General features: G+C 40.2%; 1 protein-coding gene across 1 annotated transcript in view; it reads left to right on the top strand.

The window, feature by feature from the left end:
* The window catches only part of Efhb (EF-hand domain family member B), a 59,116-nt gene that overhangs the window by 7,905 nt on the left and 32,529 nt on the right, over positions 1 to 18,682 (top strand). The window contains exons 3-5 of the mRNA XM_052744001.1: positions 201 to 344; positions 2,563 to 2,743; positions 7,644 to 7,754. Coding sequence (XP_052599961.1) covers positions 201 to 344; positions 2,563 to 2,743; positions 7,644 to 7,754 — 436 coding nt within the window. The remainder of the gene's footprint in view (positions 1 to 200; positions 345 to 2,562; positions 2,744 to 7,643; positions 7,755 to 18,682) is intronic.

Below are 18,682 nucleotides of genomic sequence, written 5' to 3'. Positions count from 1 at the left end.
ACTGAGCCATCTCTTCAGCCCCTCAAATTATAATACTTAAAGTATTTTATTTTCACCAGTAAACAGATTTTAGGGGACATGTCTTCATTTGGGGATGAAATTCCTTCTTTACTCAGATAGCTAGCACTGCTTAGAGAAAGTGAATTGATATTTTAAAATTTGTGCTTCATGGTCTTGTTTCCTTGTTTCACTTTTTCCAGCTTATTACTCCCCCAGAGGCAAAAAAGTATTTCAACTTCAGGTATCCACCTCCTGGAGCAGAAAGAGTATTTTATGGCAGAGCAAACGATCCCCAAATTGCACCTTATTTGACACATGGAATAAGATCTAAAATTTCAATACCGGTAAACCTTTCTTTTTCTTTCTTATTAATTTACATTGCATTATTAATTTACCAAGTTAGAAAGTTGAACAAATAAAGGTATAAGTGAAATTCATAACTCCTGTGTACATTTTCTTTCCTCATTCTGACCTCTAAAAACACTAGTCTTGGGTAATGAATTGAGTTTTCAAGCAGCAGGAACTAAGAATGTGTGAAGGAAGTGGGGTTCAAACAGCAGACTTCACTGTTCCCCATTTTCCCAGTAAAGAGAAATGTCACACTTTGTTAGCCATTAAGAGACCAGGATTGGCTGCTCTTTCCCATAGGCACAACAGAGAGTATATATAGATCTTGAGTGGATGCGGGATCAGTATTTGATACTGAGTGCCTGGCTATAATTGTCGTCTGTTTAGTTATCTGCCTTCCTATCTTCCTTTCTATATCTGTTATCTGCCCTTTATTTAACTTTTTTGATGGGGCTAAAACTGGAACTCAAGGTCTTATCTGAGCTGGGTAAACACTACTTACAGTGAGTCCAGTCACCAACCCTCTAACTGATCACTGATTAGTCTGTTTTTTGTTTGTTTGTTTAAAAATCTTTTCCTGTGTGTGTGTGTACATGTCACAGCATGTGTGGAGTACGTGTGTAGAGGTCAGATGAGAACTTGGAGGAATCAGTTCTTTCTTTCCATCAAGTAATTTCTGGGGAATAAACTCAGATCATCACTCTTAGCAACAAGCTCCCTTACCTGCTGAGCCATTTTTTTAGTCCTAAAAAATTAGTTAATTAATAATTATGTGTGTGTCTCTGTATGTGTTGTAGGTCTGTGGGCATGCATGTAGGGACCCAGAGGACAACAAGAATTGATTCTCTCCTTCCACTTTTACATGGGTTCTGGGGATCAAACTTAAATTTGCAGGCTTTTGTGGCAATATTTGTATTATGTAACATACTTTCTTGCTGGGACCACCAGCCCACATACAATGACAGGGAGACATTATTAATTATGAAAGCTAGGCCTTAGCTTAGGCTTGTCCCACTACCTCTTCTAACTTAAATTAACACATTTATATTAATCTATGTTTTGCCATGTGGCTTTTTACCTTTCTTTCATTATTTATGTCTGATCATATCCCTCCTCCGCACCACCCCCCATCTCATTGGCATTTCCTTTCCTCACACTACTTCCTCTCTCTGCCTGGAAGTCCCACCCCTCCTGCCTAGCTATTGGCCATTCAGCTCTTTATTAAACTAGTCATAGCAATATAGCTTCACACACTGTACAAAAAATCCGGCAAAACCTTTACCTGTGAATGCATCTCTCAGGCACTTTTTTGTTTGTTTTTGAGACAATGTACTGTGCCCAGCATCTCTCTCTTCTTGTCTCCCTGTTTCTTGCTATCTTTTTCTATCTTTTTGTTTGTTTGTTTTGTTTTGAGAGAGGGTTTCTCTGTGTAGCCCTGACTGTCTTGGAACTCACTTTGTAGACCAGGCTAGCCTTGAACTCAGATCCGCCTGCTTCTGTCTCCCAAGTGCTGGGACTAAAGGCATGTGCTACCGTGCTTGCTATTGTTTTTATCTTTTGTTCTTTGCATATTTTATTCTGTAGTCCAGGCTGTCTTCAATCTTCCTGTCTTTACTACTCAAGTGCTGGGATAACAGTACTGTGTCATCAAGGCCAATCTGGGATGCATATGTTTGAGAGAATGTTTGGAAATAGTTTGTGTCCTATGCTTATCCTGCCTGCTGTTTTCGAGTGTTTGAGTCAATAACTTGAGAACTCCTTGCATAAGTACTACTTTGAAAGGTTTTTATTTATTTACTTTTTATTTTATGTCTTGTTAGGCAAGTGCTCTGTTGCTGAGCTGTTTCTCTGTCTTTTTCTTTTTTTTTAGTTTTGATTTTTTTTCTGGCTCTAGGGCTTGATCTTACAGCCCTATGAGCAGTCTAATACTGAATCATATCTCCATCTGGCCTTGCACTCTCTCTGTAGTCCTTTTCGTCCTGGATCTTGGTATCCTGGTGCTTCAGCTTCCCCAAGAGCTGGGATTATAGTCCTAGCTGAAAGTTCTGGATCTGGTATATTAAATTTTTCATTACTGATTCTGTCAGTTCATAGGAAGGTGAGCAAGCCAATGATGATGGGGAAATAACGTTTTAATCATATTTTCTTTTCATTAGGATTTTCATTTTCTTATATATACTTGTTTTGACACTTTACATTCTATAATTTCTTTAGGTGAGCACATTGGTAAACCCACAGCCCATTACCACATTTCAACAGAAAATTAAAGACAAAAAAGAATCTATATATTTTAGCAATCAACGGGCACCATTGGGAAAATCTCATGATCAAACACCAGGATTGCCTAAAGGACTGGATGTAATCAACACAACATTTGGGACGCCAGTTATCAGAGGTATTGAAACTAAGGGGGAAGGAGGAGGTGGGAAAATATGTCATATGAAACTGGATCACATATGTCACTGGTATATTTTTGTTGATGGTATGAAGAATTTTTAAGAATGAAAGATGCTCATCATCTTGAAATATGCTCTTTTCTGGTTAGACCATTCTTTCATCACTAGCTATCCCTATTTACGGTGGACATCACATCCTCTCTGCCCCTAACTACAGCCCCATTTTTACATTTTTAGCTTTTGGTTTTCTGCTTTTATTTAAACCTCTAATTTTTTTTTCTAGTTAGTCTTTATCTTGACATAGTACTCAGAAAAAGACACACAGTGACTCTTGAAGTTCTCCATGTAAAAGTAAAAAGATGGTATCACAGCAAGATCTCTCTCCTTTCTTCCCTCTCTTCCTCTTCCCTCTCTTCCTCATTCCCAACCTTCCTTTCTGCCTTTCTGTCATTTTTTCTTTCTTTTTAGGTTATTTTATGAACCCAAATCCTTATAGGGTTTCTATGTGACAGCCAAGACAATAAGAATTCAGGCTTTGCAATGGAGAGACAGTTAAGTATAGCAGATATAATATAGTGACAGGAGAGACTCAGAGAAACTGGCATCAGGATCAACTCAGAGCTTCCCTGAATATCTATTTGTGCTGTTGTGTGTTTTTCTTAGTTACTGGGGATTAAGCTCAGGTCCTTGCATACCTACATATTAAACTAACGGGGCAGAGTGTAATTTCAACTTTCACATTTGATTTTGAGATGGAATAGAACTCCCCACCCCCTTTTTGAGATAGGCTCTTGTTCATTAACCCAAGTTGGCTTCAAACTCATTGTGTTTGAGAGACAGAAGGCCAGGTTAGCATCATACTTAATGGCAAACCTCTACTTTCAACTTCCAAAGTGCCGGTTTACAGACACAGGACATCACACCCCATTGCTCAACACATACAATTTTTTTAAAATAATGGAATTGGTCACAAGCCTTCTTCTTTTTATAATTTATTTTTATTTATTACTTGGTGGATGGGTGTGTCATAGTTCTCAAGGAGGTTAGAGGACATCGTTGTGGAGCCAGCTCTCTCCTTTCACCTTACATGGCTCTGGGGATCAAACTCAAGTTGAGTAGAAGTGATTGTACCTGAGCCACTCGACAACCTCACTTTTTCTTTCCTTCTTTCTTTTTTTTTCAATAGGCTATTTTTTAAAAGACCCTATCATGTTGCTGGGTCTCATTAAACTAAAAAGCCCATTAGATTATTTTCTTTTAGGTAGTAGTATTTGCTCTGAAAAGAAATTATTCTTGGAATGCAACAGTCTGCTGTGGTATCTTATTATCTCAGCTGTAGAGTTAAAATCTATTAAAATTTGAACTGTGAAAATTCTTTCTCATTTTTGCTTTAATAAATATGTTTGTTCTGCTTAAAAATGTACTATAGAAAAGATAAAGTATCTTTTTCTTTTTAGTAGTATGCTGGTTAATTTTTCTTATCTTGGCACAATCTAGAGTCACTGAGAAGAGGGAATCTCAATTGAGAAAATACCTCCATATTGTCCTGCAAGCAATATGGAGGTATTTTCTTGATTCATAATTGATGTGGGAGAGCCAAGTCCATTAAGGGTGATGCCATCCCTAGGGAGGTGGTTCTGAATTGCATAAAAAGGCAAGCTGAGGGCCTGGAGAGATGGCTCAGTGATTAGGAGTATGTACTGATCTTCCAGAGGACCTGAGTTGGGTTCCCAGGACCCACATTGAGTGGTTCACACTTGTAACTCCAGCTCCAGGGCATCTGATGCCTCTGGCCTTGTAGGACACCTGCACTCATGTGCATATATCCACACACAGACATGCAAATACACACAATTAAAAAGTAATAAATAAAAAAACAAGCTAAATGAGTCATAAAGAACAGACAAAACCCAGCATTCATCTATGATTTTTGCTTCATTTCCTGTTTCCAGGTTCCAACCCTGCTTGAATTCCTGCCTTGACATCTTTCAGTGGTGAACTGTGATCTGGAATATATAAAATAAATGAACCCTTTCCTCCCCAAGTTGCTTTTGGTTATGGTCTTTATCACAGCAATAGAAAGCAGACTAGGAAAAGTAGGAGTGAAAAATCCTGCTTATAGGCTGGTGACACTGCTCAGTTGGCAGAGTACCTGCCTAACATGAAGAAGCCCTGGTTGGTCTCCAGTACCACACAAACCATGTGGGATGGTACATACCTGTAATCCCAGCACTCAGGAAGTATAGATAGGGGATCACAAATTACTGACCCTGTCTCAAAACAACAGAAAGAAAAATCCTATTTATATAAATTTTCAAAAATCATATGGGCCAGTGAGATGGCTCAGAAAGTAAAGCACTTGTGCAAGTCTGGAAACTTGGGATAGAGCATTGGAACCCATGTAAAGTGCCACCCTCATCATGCACATGCATGCATGCACACAATGATGATAATGATGATGATAGAGACAGAACTATAGAAATTACATAGTAACTACTATCTAGGATTAGTTTACATTTTTTAAATAGGGAAAGTATTCTCTAATACTCATCTGGGTATGATGGTAGACACTTATAATCCTTGCACTTAGGAGGTTGATGAGGTTGATGCAGGAGGACAAGGAATTCAAGGTCATCTTCACCTACATAGCAAGGTAGAGGCTAGCCTGGGCTATACATGAGACCTTTTTTTTTTTTTCAAAGAAGCAAACAAAACTCTAAAACCACTGCTTCAAAATGTGTATCAATGGCTATAATGATTCACACATCAAAAGAAGTACTGTTTCTGTTTGCTTCATTGAATCCCTGAAAGCAAAACAGGCCCATTATTACTTCCATTGGAACCATTCCATTGTGAGAAACGTTCCAAGGGTTTTCTATATGTTTGTTTTGCTTTGTTTGTACATTTTATTTTTTTGAGACAGGGTCTTGTTTACTATGTAGCCTTGCCTGGTCTGGTGCTTATTATGTAGAACAAACTGACCTCGAACTTTTAGAAATACATCTGCCTCTGGACTGCTGACATTAAAGATGTAGTCTACCATGCCTTGCACCCCCAGGGTTCTCATGCTAATCATTTTGATCCTGAAATATGAGCACACTGTATACTGGCAACATTTCTGTCAGAACACTTGAAGGATATTGTTGTTGGTTGTTTTTGCTCTTTTGGGGGCCTGCCATCCAGCTCCCAAATAAATCACACATGGAGCCTTATTATTACTTATGAATGCCCGACCTTAGCTTGATTTGTTTCTTACCAGCTTTTCTTAAGTTATCCCATCTACCTTTTGCCTCTGGGCTTTTTCTTTTTCTTACTTCTGTAAATCTTACTTTCACTCTTACTCTATGGCTGGCTGTATGACTAGGTGGCTAGCTCCTATTGTCCTCCTCCTCTTTTCATTCTTCAATTTCTCCCTCCCAGATTTCTCCTCTTCTTTTATGTCTCTGCCTACCAGCCCTGCCTATCCTTTCTCCTGCCTTGCTATTGGCTGTTCAGCTCTTTATTAGACCATCAATGTTTTAGACAGGCAAAGTAACACAGCTTCACAGAGTTAAACAAATGCAACATAAAAAAAATGCAACACATCTTTGCATCATTAAACAAATGTTCCACAGCATAAGCAAAAGTAACACATCTTAAAATAATATTCTACAACAGGATATAGTCATCATTAAGTTCAACTAAGTGCTCTTCCTCGAATTATTTTTTTGTGTTTGCAAGACAAGATGTCTTACTCTGTAGTCCATCCTCACACTCACATTGATTTTTTCTGCCTCTATTTCCCAAGCACTAGGATTACAGATGTAAGCCATGTTGTGGGGCTTGAATTATCATTCAAGATCTCTACCCAACAAAAGAGACATATTATTTCTTTGTACATAAAAATAAAACATCTAAAAATCTTCAAGTAGTGTTTTATAGGAAATTTTCCTCTACTAGGAATTGAACCTTGGGCCTTGAACAAGCTAGGCAAGTGTTCTACCTCTAACCTGCATTCCCAGGGATCTTTTCACTTTTTGTTTTAAGATGAGGTCTCACTGTATATCCCAGACTGGCCTGGAGCTTCAGATTTCCCAACTCTGCCCTGTGAGAAGAATAGTAAGTGAAACAAGACAACTCACTGTATGCAAACTGAGGATTTGTGGGAAGAGGAATTTCTTCTTGACTCCATGAGTTCCATGTTATCTCTGGCTATGAGAATAGAGATTCAGATGAAAACAGACTAGATGTTTATGCTCCAATTTACAGCTGCTAAAATTTGTACATCACATCCCACTGGACATTAATGTTGCTAACTTTTATTTCGTATTTGCTTGCATTCTCTTAGGAAGTTGGGAATAAAAGTAAAGCAGAACTGTCTAGAGTCTCAGGACTGAGAATTTAACTGGAGTTGGAGTATGGTGGAGGATAACTTGAGTGGCTCTGGCAGAGTTCTGATCTTCAGAATTTTCAGGGCTCTACAGCAAAATGATACATAGACTCATTCTCTCCCCTGCCTCTCTCCTTCCCTTCCCTCTTCTCCTCCCCTCTTCTTCCTCCTCTGTCTTCCTCTCCCCTCTCCCTCTCTCCCTCCTCCCTTCTCCTTCTCTCTCCTTCACTCCACTCTTTTAGGACAGGGTCTTACATAGCCCAGGCTAGCCTCAAACTCACTATGTAATCCAGCCTTGAAATCCTGGTCCTTCCTCCACCTTTAAGTGCTGAGAGTCTAGGCATGTGCCACTATGTCCAGCTCATCTTGTTTTTGCTTACAAACATTCACTTATATTGGCCATGTGATTGATCTCTAAGGCATTCTGTGTAGCTTATGTAGCTTAGACCACATTTGTCTTTTGCTGTAGTTTATATACACAACAAATATATAGGAGCCCTTAATATTGTTCTCGTTGATTCTTCCTTCAGAACTGTCTGCTAGTGACACTGTGAATCCACCAAAATCCTTTGAAGACGTGATTAAAGAAGGACAGAAAGGACATGATTTGTACATTGTCTCTCACCATGATTATTTTGCAGGTAAGACTCAGTATGAAGTGAGGCTGAGGATATGAGACCTTCAGATTTGTCAAAAAGACAGAGCATAATGTTTGTGAATTTAGACCCCTGAGGGATGATGAGGTTGGTCAATAGGAGGCAATTTACTATCATTTGTAGCATCATAAATCTTAGTAGCTGAGAACACATAGATTAATGTATCAAATTCATAAAATATAGAACTAGCTAGGCATGGTGTTACATGATTATAATCCCAGCACCCACGAGGCTGAGAGAGGATTCCAAGTGTCAGGTTAGCATGGTGTACATAGTGAAGCTGTATATTAAAAAAGAAGCAAGCAAGCAAACAAACAAACAATAAAGAGCCAGGCATGGTGGCACAGGCCTTTTATCCCAGCACTCTGGAGGCAGAGGCAAGCAAATCTCTGTGAGTTCTAGGCCTGCCTGGGCTATATAGTGAGACCTTGTCCTGAAAAATAAGTAAATAAATAAATAGAAAGAAAGAAAGGAAAAAAATAAAGAAAAGAAATAGGTATGGTAACTTACTCCTATAATCTCAGCATTCAGGAGGCTGTGCCTTAAGTTTGAGGACTCTGAGCTGCAGAGTGAATTCTAGATCATTCTTGGCTACAGTGAGACAGACCTTGCCTCAAAACAGCAAGGACAACAATAAAAGAAATGTAGACATACATGTATTATTAAAATGAAAAATCAGTTGTAGTGATGGTTCATCGGGTAAGGGAGTTTATCATTCAAGCCTGGTGACCAGAGTTTAATCCCCAGACCCCACATAAAGCTGTTGAGAGAGCAGAGTATAAAAAGTTGTCTTCTACATGTGCACTGTGGTACACTCCCCACCCCATCATGCACATGCACATACAAAACAATTGTAAAGGGAAACATCAGATGATATGTTATATGTTCTTATTTTATTTAGTGGTTTTTAGTTTTAATGATTTCTTATTACAATCTCAGCCCCACCCCTTACCATACATAAAGAAGAATCTGTATTGCCCAGGATGCTCGTAAATTCCTAGACTTAAGTAATCCTTCCTTCTCATTCCCCCGTCTAGCTGGGACTGTGGGCATGCAACACCAATCTTGGCCAAGTGTGCAGGTTTATGGATTAGATAGGTTGGGTTCAAATCCTGTCTTAGAACTTGAGAGTTTACATACCTGATCATCAATCCTTCTTAGTTCTTCAGTGGCATAGTATCCTTGTGAGAGATGAGTACATGCAAAAATTCTTAGCCTGGTGCCTAGAACAATAACCATCAGCTATTAATTAAAGGTAACAAAGATAACTGAATTTTCCCAAGACCAACCCTGAGAAAATTCCTCCCAGAGTCCTGGGAAAGACACTTCATCTGGTATGGGGTTATCTGAGGGAAAGGAATCTACATACACCATGTTTTTTTTGTTCGTTTACTTTATTTCTCTACGACAAAACTCTATACAGCTTCAGCTCCATCCTCACATTCAACTCCTCTCTGTGCCCACTTTTCCTGTACTAAAAGTAAGCTCCTGTGCCTTTGACCTCATCTATGTCCTCTGTCCCTTCATCCTCCATTTTGCCTTCCTAGCTCCTTACTCCTGGCTCTCAGAAAACTCTCCTAGAGATCTGCTTTACCCTCCACAGAATCTCTGTCTTCCTCTGTTATCTCTGGCCATGTGGTTCTGTGTCTGCCTCTGGAATTCTGCTCTAGTCCTCACTGCACTTGGTTATGCAAAAAGCCCTATTGTCCTCAGTCAATCTCTCTGCCATGCCCCTAGGCCTGAAGGAAGGGGATGGTCTGAGCTCCATTTGTACAAGAAGCAAAGCTAGGCATCTACAGCCTGCTTGTCTCCTAGGCTCAGCAGGGAAGTTAATTAACTGGAGGTTCAGCAGGTCTGAGAAGCTGAACTGTTTTCCAAATGGTCTAGTAATATATGGGCCCACAAGAAATTCATAGCAAGGCACAGCTGAATATTAAGGCTGTATAACACCAAATATTCCATGATAAATGGCTTCCCATTTGACAGAACCTTTGTCAGTCAAAGTATTCTTTATAATACACAGGTGAATCTCTATAATATATTCTTGCAGCCCGAAAGAATTAAGTGTTCTTATGTAATGACATCACAGTACTAGAATCATTTTAAGGACCAACATTATAAATTTGATATTGCTGTAAAATACAACTCAATTAAAAAATATGTGAATGCTAGTCTTGATAGATTAAAGAAGTGAATTAGGCTCTGATTTGGGTCTTGAGAAAGCCCCGTCTGGGATCTGCCATTCTCTTCTTTCTCAACTAATATCTGCTGTTTCTTACACTTCTTAATGTGTTCCCAAGGCCTGATAATCTCTACCTCTGACTCCAACTGCTACTGTCCTTGCTCACTTGAACATAGTATCCTTCTGAATCCTTTGACTCTTCTTTGTCTCCCTTTGCTTCCCTGACCTGCCTTTTTTTCTTTCCTTTTTTCTTCCTGCCCTCCCACATTTCTTATGAAAATCACATTTTGCTTTGTTTAGTCCACAGCTGAAGATTGCCTTGATCTTCTGATCCTCCTATCTCCAGCTCCCAAGTAATGAGATTATAGGAATGTGTCATTATACCTGGTATGGTAGGAATATTTAATTTGGAGCTGGCCATGATGACTTATGTAGGAGGATGCCAGGACTTTTAGGCTATCCTTGGCTATATAAGACTCTGTTCCAAAGCAACAATAATCTACAACAAAACAATAAAAACAAAAGATAACTATGACTAAATGTGTGTGTGTGTGTGTGTGTGTGTGTGTGTGTGTGTGTGTATGTCTGTGTATGTGTATGTGTGTGCATGTGTGAATTGGTGGGTGTTTAAAAACTATTTAGACCTGAGCTCATAGGCGCTCACAGACTTTGGACTGACAGCTAGGGAGCCTACATGGGACTGACCTAGGCCCTCTCCATTTGTATGACAGTTGTGTAGCTTGGTCTATTTGTGGGAATCCTAGCAGTGGGATCAGGACCTGTCCCTAACGCTTGAACTGGATTTTGGGAACCTATTCCCTATACTGAGTTGCCTCACCCAACCTTAATACAAAGGGAGCTTAGTCCTACCTCAACTTGATATGCCATGTTTTGTTGACACCCATGGGAGGTCTGCCCCTTTCTGAACAGAAACAGAGAAGGAGGTGGATGGGAGGGAGCAGAGGGGAGGTGGAGGGGGTGGGGAGAAGAGGAAGAGAAAACTGTGGTTGGGATGTAAAACAAATGAAAAAATTTAATTCATAAAAAAGAAAACTATTTAGAATAGGGCTGAATGTATTGAGTTGGTAAAGTGCTTACTGCACAAGTGTGAGGGACTGTGTTTAAATCCTCAGAATCCACATGAAGCTGAGCAGAGTAATATGTGTCTGTAACTCCAGTCTGAAGAAGGCCTAGAATATCACAGGCCAACTAGCCTGGCTATGCAGTGGCAGAAAACAGCAAGGAGACCCTGTTTCAGACAAAGTATATGGTGAGGACCAACACGCAACCTAGGGCTGTCATGTGACCTCTACATGCATGCTATGAAACAGCACACCCACATACATGAACACATGCACATATATGTAGCTGGAGAGTTTTCTCTCCGGTCCCACCAAGCCCCAGCAGTCCGACAGCCCACTTATAAAATAAACACACAGATGCTTATATTATTTAAACTGTTTGGTCTAATGGCTCAGGCTTCTAGCTATCTAGTTCTTACATTTTAAATTAATCCATTTCCATTAATCTATACCTTGCCACGTGACTCGTGCCTTACTGGCATCTTCACATGCTGCTTGTCATGGCGGTGGGTGGCAGTGTCTCCCTCCACCTTCCTGTTCTCTCAGTTCTCCTCTCTGTTAGTCCCACCTACACTTCCTGCCTGGCCACTGGCCAATCAGTGTTTTATTTATTGACCAATCAGAGCAACATACAGACCATCCCACAGCACATATATATGCACACACATCACACAACACATCATACACATATATATGTACACATGTGTCATACACCCTCACACACGAGTATTAAAATTATACTAAGAACAGCTCTAATGGACAATAATGAGTTCAAAATTGTCTTCATCCCTGATTTTTATGGAAAGTACATTAGCCTTTTGAAAGTTACATAATCAGAGTTACGTTTTTTTTTTCATGCTGAGACTTAAACTCATTGTAGAGAGTCTGGACATTAAAAATGAAGGTAAATGTATCATATAGCCCACTATAACCACAGTTGATAACCTGAGCATTTTTGTAGCCCTTATCCATTGAATTCCTTTGACCCATCTAGGTTTGGATAAATAGGATATGATGCTTCATGGTTTCATGGAATTGGATATACATTTAAGATTATTTAAGGGACTGGAGAGATGGTTCAGTGCTTAAAAGTATGCACTGCTCTTGCGGAGGGCCAGGGTTTGGTTCACAGAACCCACATTGGGCAGTTCTCACCCATTGGTAACTCTAGTTCCAGGGGGATCTAACACCTCTCGCCTCCAGGGATACCTGCCTTCATATGCATGTACTCCCCCATAGACACATAATTAAAAATAATAAAAATGAGCTGTTCATAGTGGCACACACCTTTAATCCCAGCACTTGGGTGGCAGAAGCAGGAGGATCTCTGTGAATTCAAGGCCAGCCTGGTCTAAGAGTGATTTCCAGGACAGCCAGAGCTAAGTAAGACTTTGTTTCAGTAATAAATAAACAAATAAAGCTCAAAATAGTGCACTAGAGACAATGTTCAGAGGCAATAAGATCTGCAACATCTTTAAAATACACTTACTTTAAATAACTCCTGGAATGATAGATAATTCTTGAATAAATACAAACTATATACAAATATTTAGTATTCAAAAAGATTTCTCAGTTTCCAATCTTTTCTTCCTTCTTTTTTTCTGTTTTGAGACAGTGGTTCCTATGTGTTTCAGGCTGGTCCCAAACTCACTGTGTAGCTGTCATTGAACTAGGAATCTTCTTGCTTCAGCCTCCCAAATACTGAGATTACAGGTATATGCCACCATGCTTGGCTTATGTGTGTACTTTAGTGTACAATATATACTTTTATATAATGTTGCGGTAGCGCCTACGCTACCACCACCCGTTCACCATGTTCGAGTGAGGGGCTGTGGATTAAAATAGAGACAAGAAACAGCGAGTCATTTGCCACAGCAGAATGCCAAATGCTGTTTATTGAAGGAGGGAGGAAACCTTAAATACAGGCTTACAGCACAATGGAGGAACCCCGGAGGGCAGAAGTTCACTACCCAATGTTCTACATTCTTGCATCTAAGCTGTTTACACCAAATGCAGGATACACAAACAAAGAACCTCTGGTGAGCATTTAGGAAGATGGAAACCGTCAAGGAATCAGCATAAGGAGGACATCTGGTTAAGGTTGGCAAGCAGGCAGCAGTTTACTCAAGATGGGGAGCCAGGGCCTTACAGGTCCCTCCTTTTTACTAAAAAATGAGCGTCTGACTTAGGTTGCGTGGGATATCAGCAGGTCACCTTATCCGTCATGGAGACACCTGCCCAAGCCACACAGGCGCTCTGGCTTAGGTTGGTAACCGCCCCCCAGGCATTACCTGTCTCTGAATACTCATTATCATACAGACTCAACCATGTGCGACACAGAAAAGACCAACAGAAGTCCTAACCCACCCATAGCTAGGAGGCTAAAGGCAATTGAGCCATTCCCTTCCTTATCAAGCCTTACTGCAAATTGGAGTCCTCGTAAGGTGGTATCCCAAAAGCAAGTGGAACTTGAGTTTATAAATTTACAACTTTCAAAGCCAATTCAAATGTATAATTGTAGAATTAAATTTATTATGTTCAGTAGAATGAAAGATTAATTAACTGTGGTAGCTACTTTTGCTGCCAGGGTCTCCATTGTGCTAGCTGTAGTAACCAATTATGAAATAGCCATCCCAGAAACAGTAGCAACAGTGGCTGCCACTGCTATAACAACAATGGCAACAATGATGTCAGATTCTCTTCTGGAGCATGTGAGCATCATCTGTGTCTAACTGCCACGGTCCACTGGCACGGACACAGCTCCAGGAACACAAACCGCCAAGGCCCATTTTTCTTGATCCAAGCACAACTTAAGCTGGCATCTCTGCAAAAGAACAACTAAGAACCATAAAGAAAAAAAAAAAGACAGCAAACAAGGAGCAGAAGTAATGGTCTCATAATGGCTACATTCAGGCTCACAAATTTTAAGGTATCTTCAAAAGAGGCTAGATGAATTTCAGGAGGCCAATAAAAATTACACAGAGCCACTCCTAAAAAGTAGGTACTACACCAGCTTGAAGAGGATTGCAAAATGAAAAAGGCTTAGCTGGCATGGTACTGTTAACAAATGAAGGTCAGTGACCTTCAGGGTTATCCTTAATCTCCAAGGTGTCTGGGTGACGTGTTCTCAACATTTTTAAAAAAAGTTACCATACATTACCTTTTTTTTTTTTAGAGCTGAGAATCGAACCCAGGGCCTCGTGCCTGCTAGGCAAGCGCTCTACCACTGAGCTAAATCCCCAACCACATACATTACCTTCTGAAGAATCCAACTGCATGGCTACAGTTCCTAGGCTTACATTAATGCTTGCCAAGGCTAGCCGTATTGGGCTCTCGATTCCCACTGGCATCAGAAGGGGAGAGTTTTTCATGAAGGCCCAATAGGTCTCTGCCATGTTGGGATTCAGCAGCAGCTACAGGGCGGACACAGCTCTCAAGTACCCAAAGAGGCGCCTCATTGTCCTGTGGAAAGACACAAACAGATCCCTGGGCCCACACCAACACCGGGTCCCCTCCAAGTGCCAGTAGAAAGATCCTTCCATCGCACCAAAGGATGATTTGCAACAGGAGCCCTCCAGTGCGTATCTGCAGTGGATACTCCAGCAGAATCCAACGATAAAAAATTTAAAATATATAAAACAAGGGAAAGAACAAAATGTGGGGAGGAGAGATGAACCCCTAGCTCCCCACTTTTTAAATAGCAAAATATGTGTTTAAGGTATGATGGCAGCATTCTACAATAGTCTGTCCTTGAGGATTATAAGGAATACCAGTCTTATTAACAATAGAAAAATCTTGGCAGAATTTTGAAAATCCTGTACTGGTGTAGGCGGAACCATTATCAGTCTTTATGCATTTTGGCACTCCCATATAAGCAAAAGCATGAAGACAATGATTCTTTACATCCTTAACCTTTTCCCCTGAATGGGCAGAGGCAAAAATTAGAGAAGAATATGTATCAATAGACACATGGACATATTGTAATTTTCCAAAGGAAGGCACGTGTGTGATGTCCATCTGCCACATATGATTAGGTAAAAGTCCTCAGGGATTCACTCCCAAATGAGGAACAGGTAAAAATTCATCACAAATAGGACATGATTTAACTATATGGATAGCTTGCTCCCGGGTTATGCCCGTGTGATGACGAAGAGATCCAGCATTAAGATGATAATGTTGATGCAACTAAGTAGCCTTTTCAAAGGCAGAACAAATTAATGTGACAGCCATACGAGTAATGGCATCAGCCCTCTGATTACCTTTGCTTAGAGGTCCAGGCAATATGGCCCACATAAAGGTTATGTGAGCGGGACCATATGAGTCCTTGCACTTGCAATAAATATTCTTGAATGGGAGAAATGGATGGTATGTAGGCTGTTGTTTCCCAAGGCATAATGGCACATGACACATATTGGCTATCCGTATAAATATTTACACTCTCATCAGAAAACATCTGTAAAGCAAGCAACAGTGCCTGTACCTCTGCCATCTGGGCAGAAGTGCCCTGGACTTTCATTCTCTTCACTGTTACCAGAAACCACCACAGCAAAACCACATGAAGTACCATCAGTAAATACCACATGGGCCTGAGGAATAGGAGTCATCTGTACTATCTTGGGAAATATAACAGGATGCAATTTAAAAAATTGACACACATCATTGGAGGGGTAGTGAGTATCAAACTGACCCTGCATGGAGCATGTCAATATGGTCCAATCATCATTAGCTTGCAACCATGCTATTTGAGACTGGGTGTATGGGGTCACCACAATATCTGGCTCCTTACCAAAAGTTTGAACACTGATCTTGATTCCCTTAAATATAATCTGAGCAACAGCCTGAGGATAAGGAGTAATGGTTTTTGCTGGAGAAGCTGGGGAATGTACCCATAGAATAGAACCTGTTTGCCAAAACACTCCAGTAGGTGAATGAGAAAAACAAAATATCAAATACAATAAGGGAGAAGAAAGATCTATATATTGCACGTGAGCCTGCTCCAGGGCCTCTTGCACACGTTGTAGGGCTGTACGCTCTTCAGCTGTTAATTTACGGAGAGATAAAGGGTCAGGGTCGCACTTTAAGACATCATACAAAGGACAAAGCTGACCTGTTGGAACCTTTAAAGTGGACCGAAGCCATTGAATATCTCCCAGAAAGGTTTGGAAATCATTAAGTGTGTGTAGCTGATCCATATGCAGTGTAATCTTTTGTGGACATATGCCTGTCCGTAACAGTTCATGACCTAAATAATGATAGGGAAAAGATACCTGTACCTTTTCTGGGGGTATTTGTATATTAGCCAGGCTAAGAACCTCTTGTAATTTAGAAAAGGCATCAAAAACAAGTTTTTTTTTTATCTTTAGCAGCCAATAATATAAGTCAATCATAATTAAATGCCAATGTTTAGGAATTGCCACAGGGGCAGGCAAGCCAGGTTGTGTTGCTCCCATGAGAAGCATGGTATTATTTACAGCTCTAAGATCCTGTAATAGCCTCCATTTTCCTGACTTCTTTTTAATAACAAATATAGGTGAGTTCCAAGGTGAAGTGGAAGGAATGATATGTCCAGCATCTAACTGTTCCTTAACTAATGTGTTCGCAGCCTCCAATTTTTCTTTAGTAAGGGGCCACTGTTCCACCCACACAGAGTCATCACTTTTCCAAGTGATTTTTATCGGTTGTATTATCGAAGGCTGCTGTGCAGTGACCCCTATGGAAAAGATCCTAATCCTCTAGTATCCCCAGGAAATCTAGTGACACAGCTTTTGTCTGCCACAGGTAGTGGATCTCCTTGCAACATTTTCCCTAAGCCCCTTCCCAGGCAGTAGCCCTGACTCTTCAGCATCTGTTGTACAGGCTGTGTAGTAAGCACTGCTCCCATACCATCTAACACATCCTGTCCCCACAAGTTCATTGGAATGTCAGGTAGCACAAAGGGTTGAAAAGTTCCTGCATGACCTTCCTCATCCTTCCATTTTAAGAGTAGCCTGCTCTGTAATGGCGTCTGAGCTGTGCCGATACCTTGTAGGTTAGAGGTGGAATTTTTAAGGGGCCAATTGGGATCTCAGAATTCTTGTGAAATTATAGATATATCTGGCACCAGAATTCAATTATCTTCCAATCTCAATCCCATAAAATTTTACTTCTAATTTAGGCTGTTTGTCATTGATAACTGTTTGTCACAACACCTTTTCTCCTGTACTTCTAAAGCCTCCACTAGTTCTGCATATAGGTACCATTTTGCATTTAAAATATGAAAGCAATAATAATTGAGCAATTCTATCACCAGCTTCTGTTTCTATGGTCCTTTTTATATATGCCAATTATAAAAGCATTAAATACAATCTATAGGATTTGAAGAGGTAACTTTAGGTAATACTCTTGAGTATTTTTATAAAATCTTAAAAAGTGGATCCTTTTTTATAGATTCCAAATAACACATTAGCACAAATAGCCAATTATTAACAATGTGGACTAAACAATTTACTTGCATTTTATTTACTGGAAAAATAATTTTGTAAGCTCTTTATCATTAAGAGATTATTTTTTATGGGTTTATCTTAGCAACATTATTTAATAAGCTAATAACCCAATCCATTTCAGGTGTTACATTTCTATAGAATTCTAGAAAGCAACTTAAAGAGCAGAGCCAAATTTTCAGTAATGATCAACAGACAAGAGCATACCTAATATATAGTTCAAATTTATGAATCCTGTTCCTTTAGTTTATCTACCATGAGAATCAACCATTCATCCAAACATTTATTAAGACAATCAAAAGAACAGAACATCCTTTATATGAACAGCATTGACTTAGCATTCCATGTCCTGACCGAAACCATTTTTCACCAGAAGTTGGGCCCGTTTAAACTTTTAGCACTAGTCCCTTCCCAGGCCTCTGCTGGCTTGCCCACCCGTGAGTCCATTCCCCTTGTCAGCCTGGTGGCTATGCCTCCCACCAGCGCGGACCTGCCTGCCTGCCGCTCCAGGCAGTCTCACCACCACACATGCTTTTGTCCGCTGTGCCTTTGTCCACTGCACAGGCCCGCACCCGCGCCCTCCAGTTTAAACTTCTTACTCCCATGAAGGGACTACCTAATAATGAGTTATTCCCACCATTAAGGGAAAAACAGAAAAACATTTCCCACGAAAGGATCCTAAATATTGAATTATTCCCACTCTGAGGGAAAAATAAAAAACATTTAAACCAAAATTAAGCAAACAGACAGCAAAACTTTAAGCTCTGGGCTTGCTTGCTTGTTCATCCAGCAGCAATGAGTCCTACCTGCTGATTATTTGTAATTCAGATGCTGCTGCTCTGCACTGGCAGGCAGAAAGACCTCAGAGTTTCAGCTATCCTGAAAATTCTAAACTTGGAAAGAGTCTTTTCTTCCTCCATTACCACTGGGAAGAAGCTTTTCTCTTTTGTTCATCCTTCCTCTGCAGAGCCCCAAAATTTAGGCCTAGTTTCAAAATTTTTCCCCTTTTTACCAGGAAAATCCTTTTTTTCTTGATTAAAATTTTTCTCCCTTTTCTAACGGGAAATTTCCTTTCCTTCCTCTTCTCTATTGGGAAGATTTCCTTTTTTATCTAAAATCTTTAGCTATCTTGCGCTATCCTAACCTCAGTGCCCTCCTGCTTCAACAGTC

Source organism: Peromyscus californicus, unplaced genomic scaffold (assembly GCF_007827085.1).
Source record: "Peromyscus californicus insignis strain IS unplaced genomic scaffold, ASM782708v3 Scaffold_19__1_contigs__length_69161282, whole genome shotgun sequence".
Lineage (NCBI taxonomy): Eukaryota > Metazoa > Chordata > Mammalia > Rodentia > Cricetidae > Peromyscus > Peromyscus californicus.
Note: the sequence above shows the minus strand (reverse complement) of the source record. Positions and strands in the feature narration are given on the sequence as shown.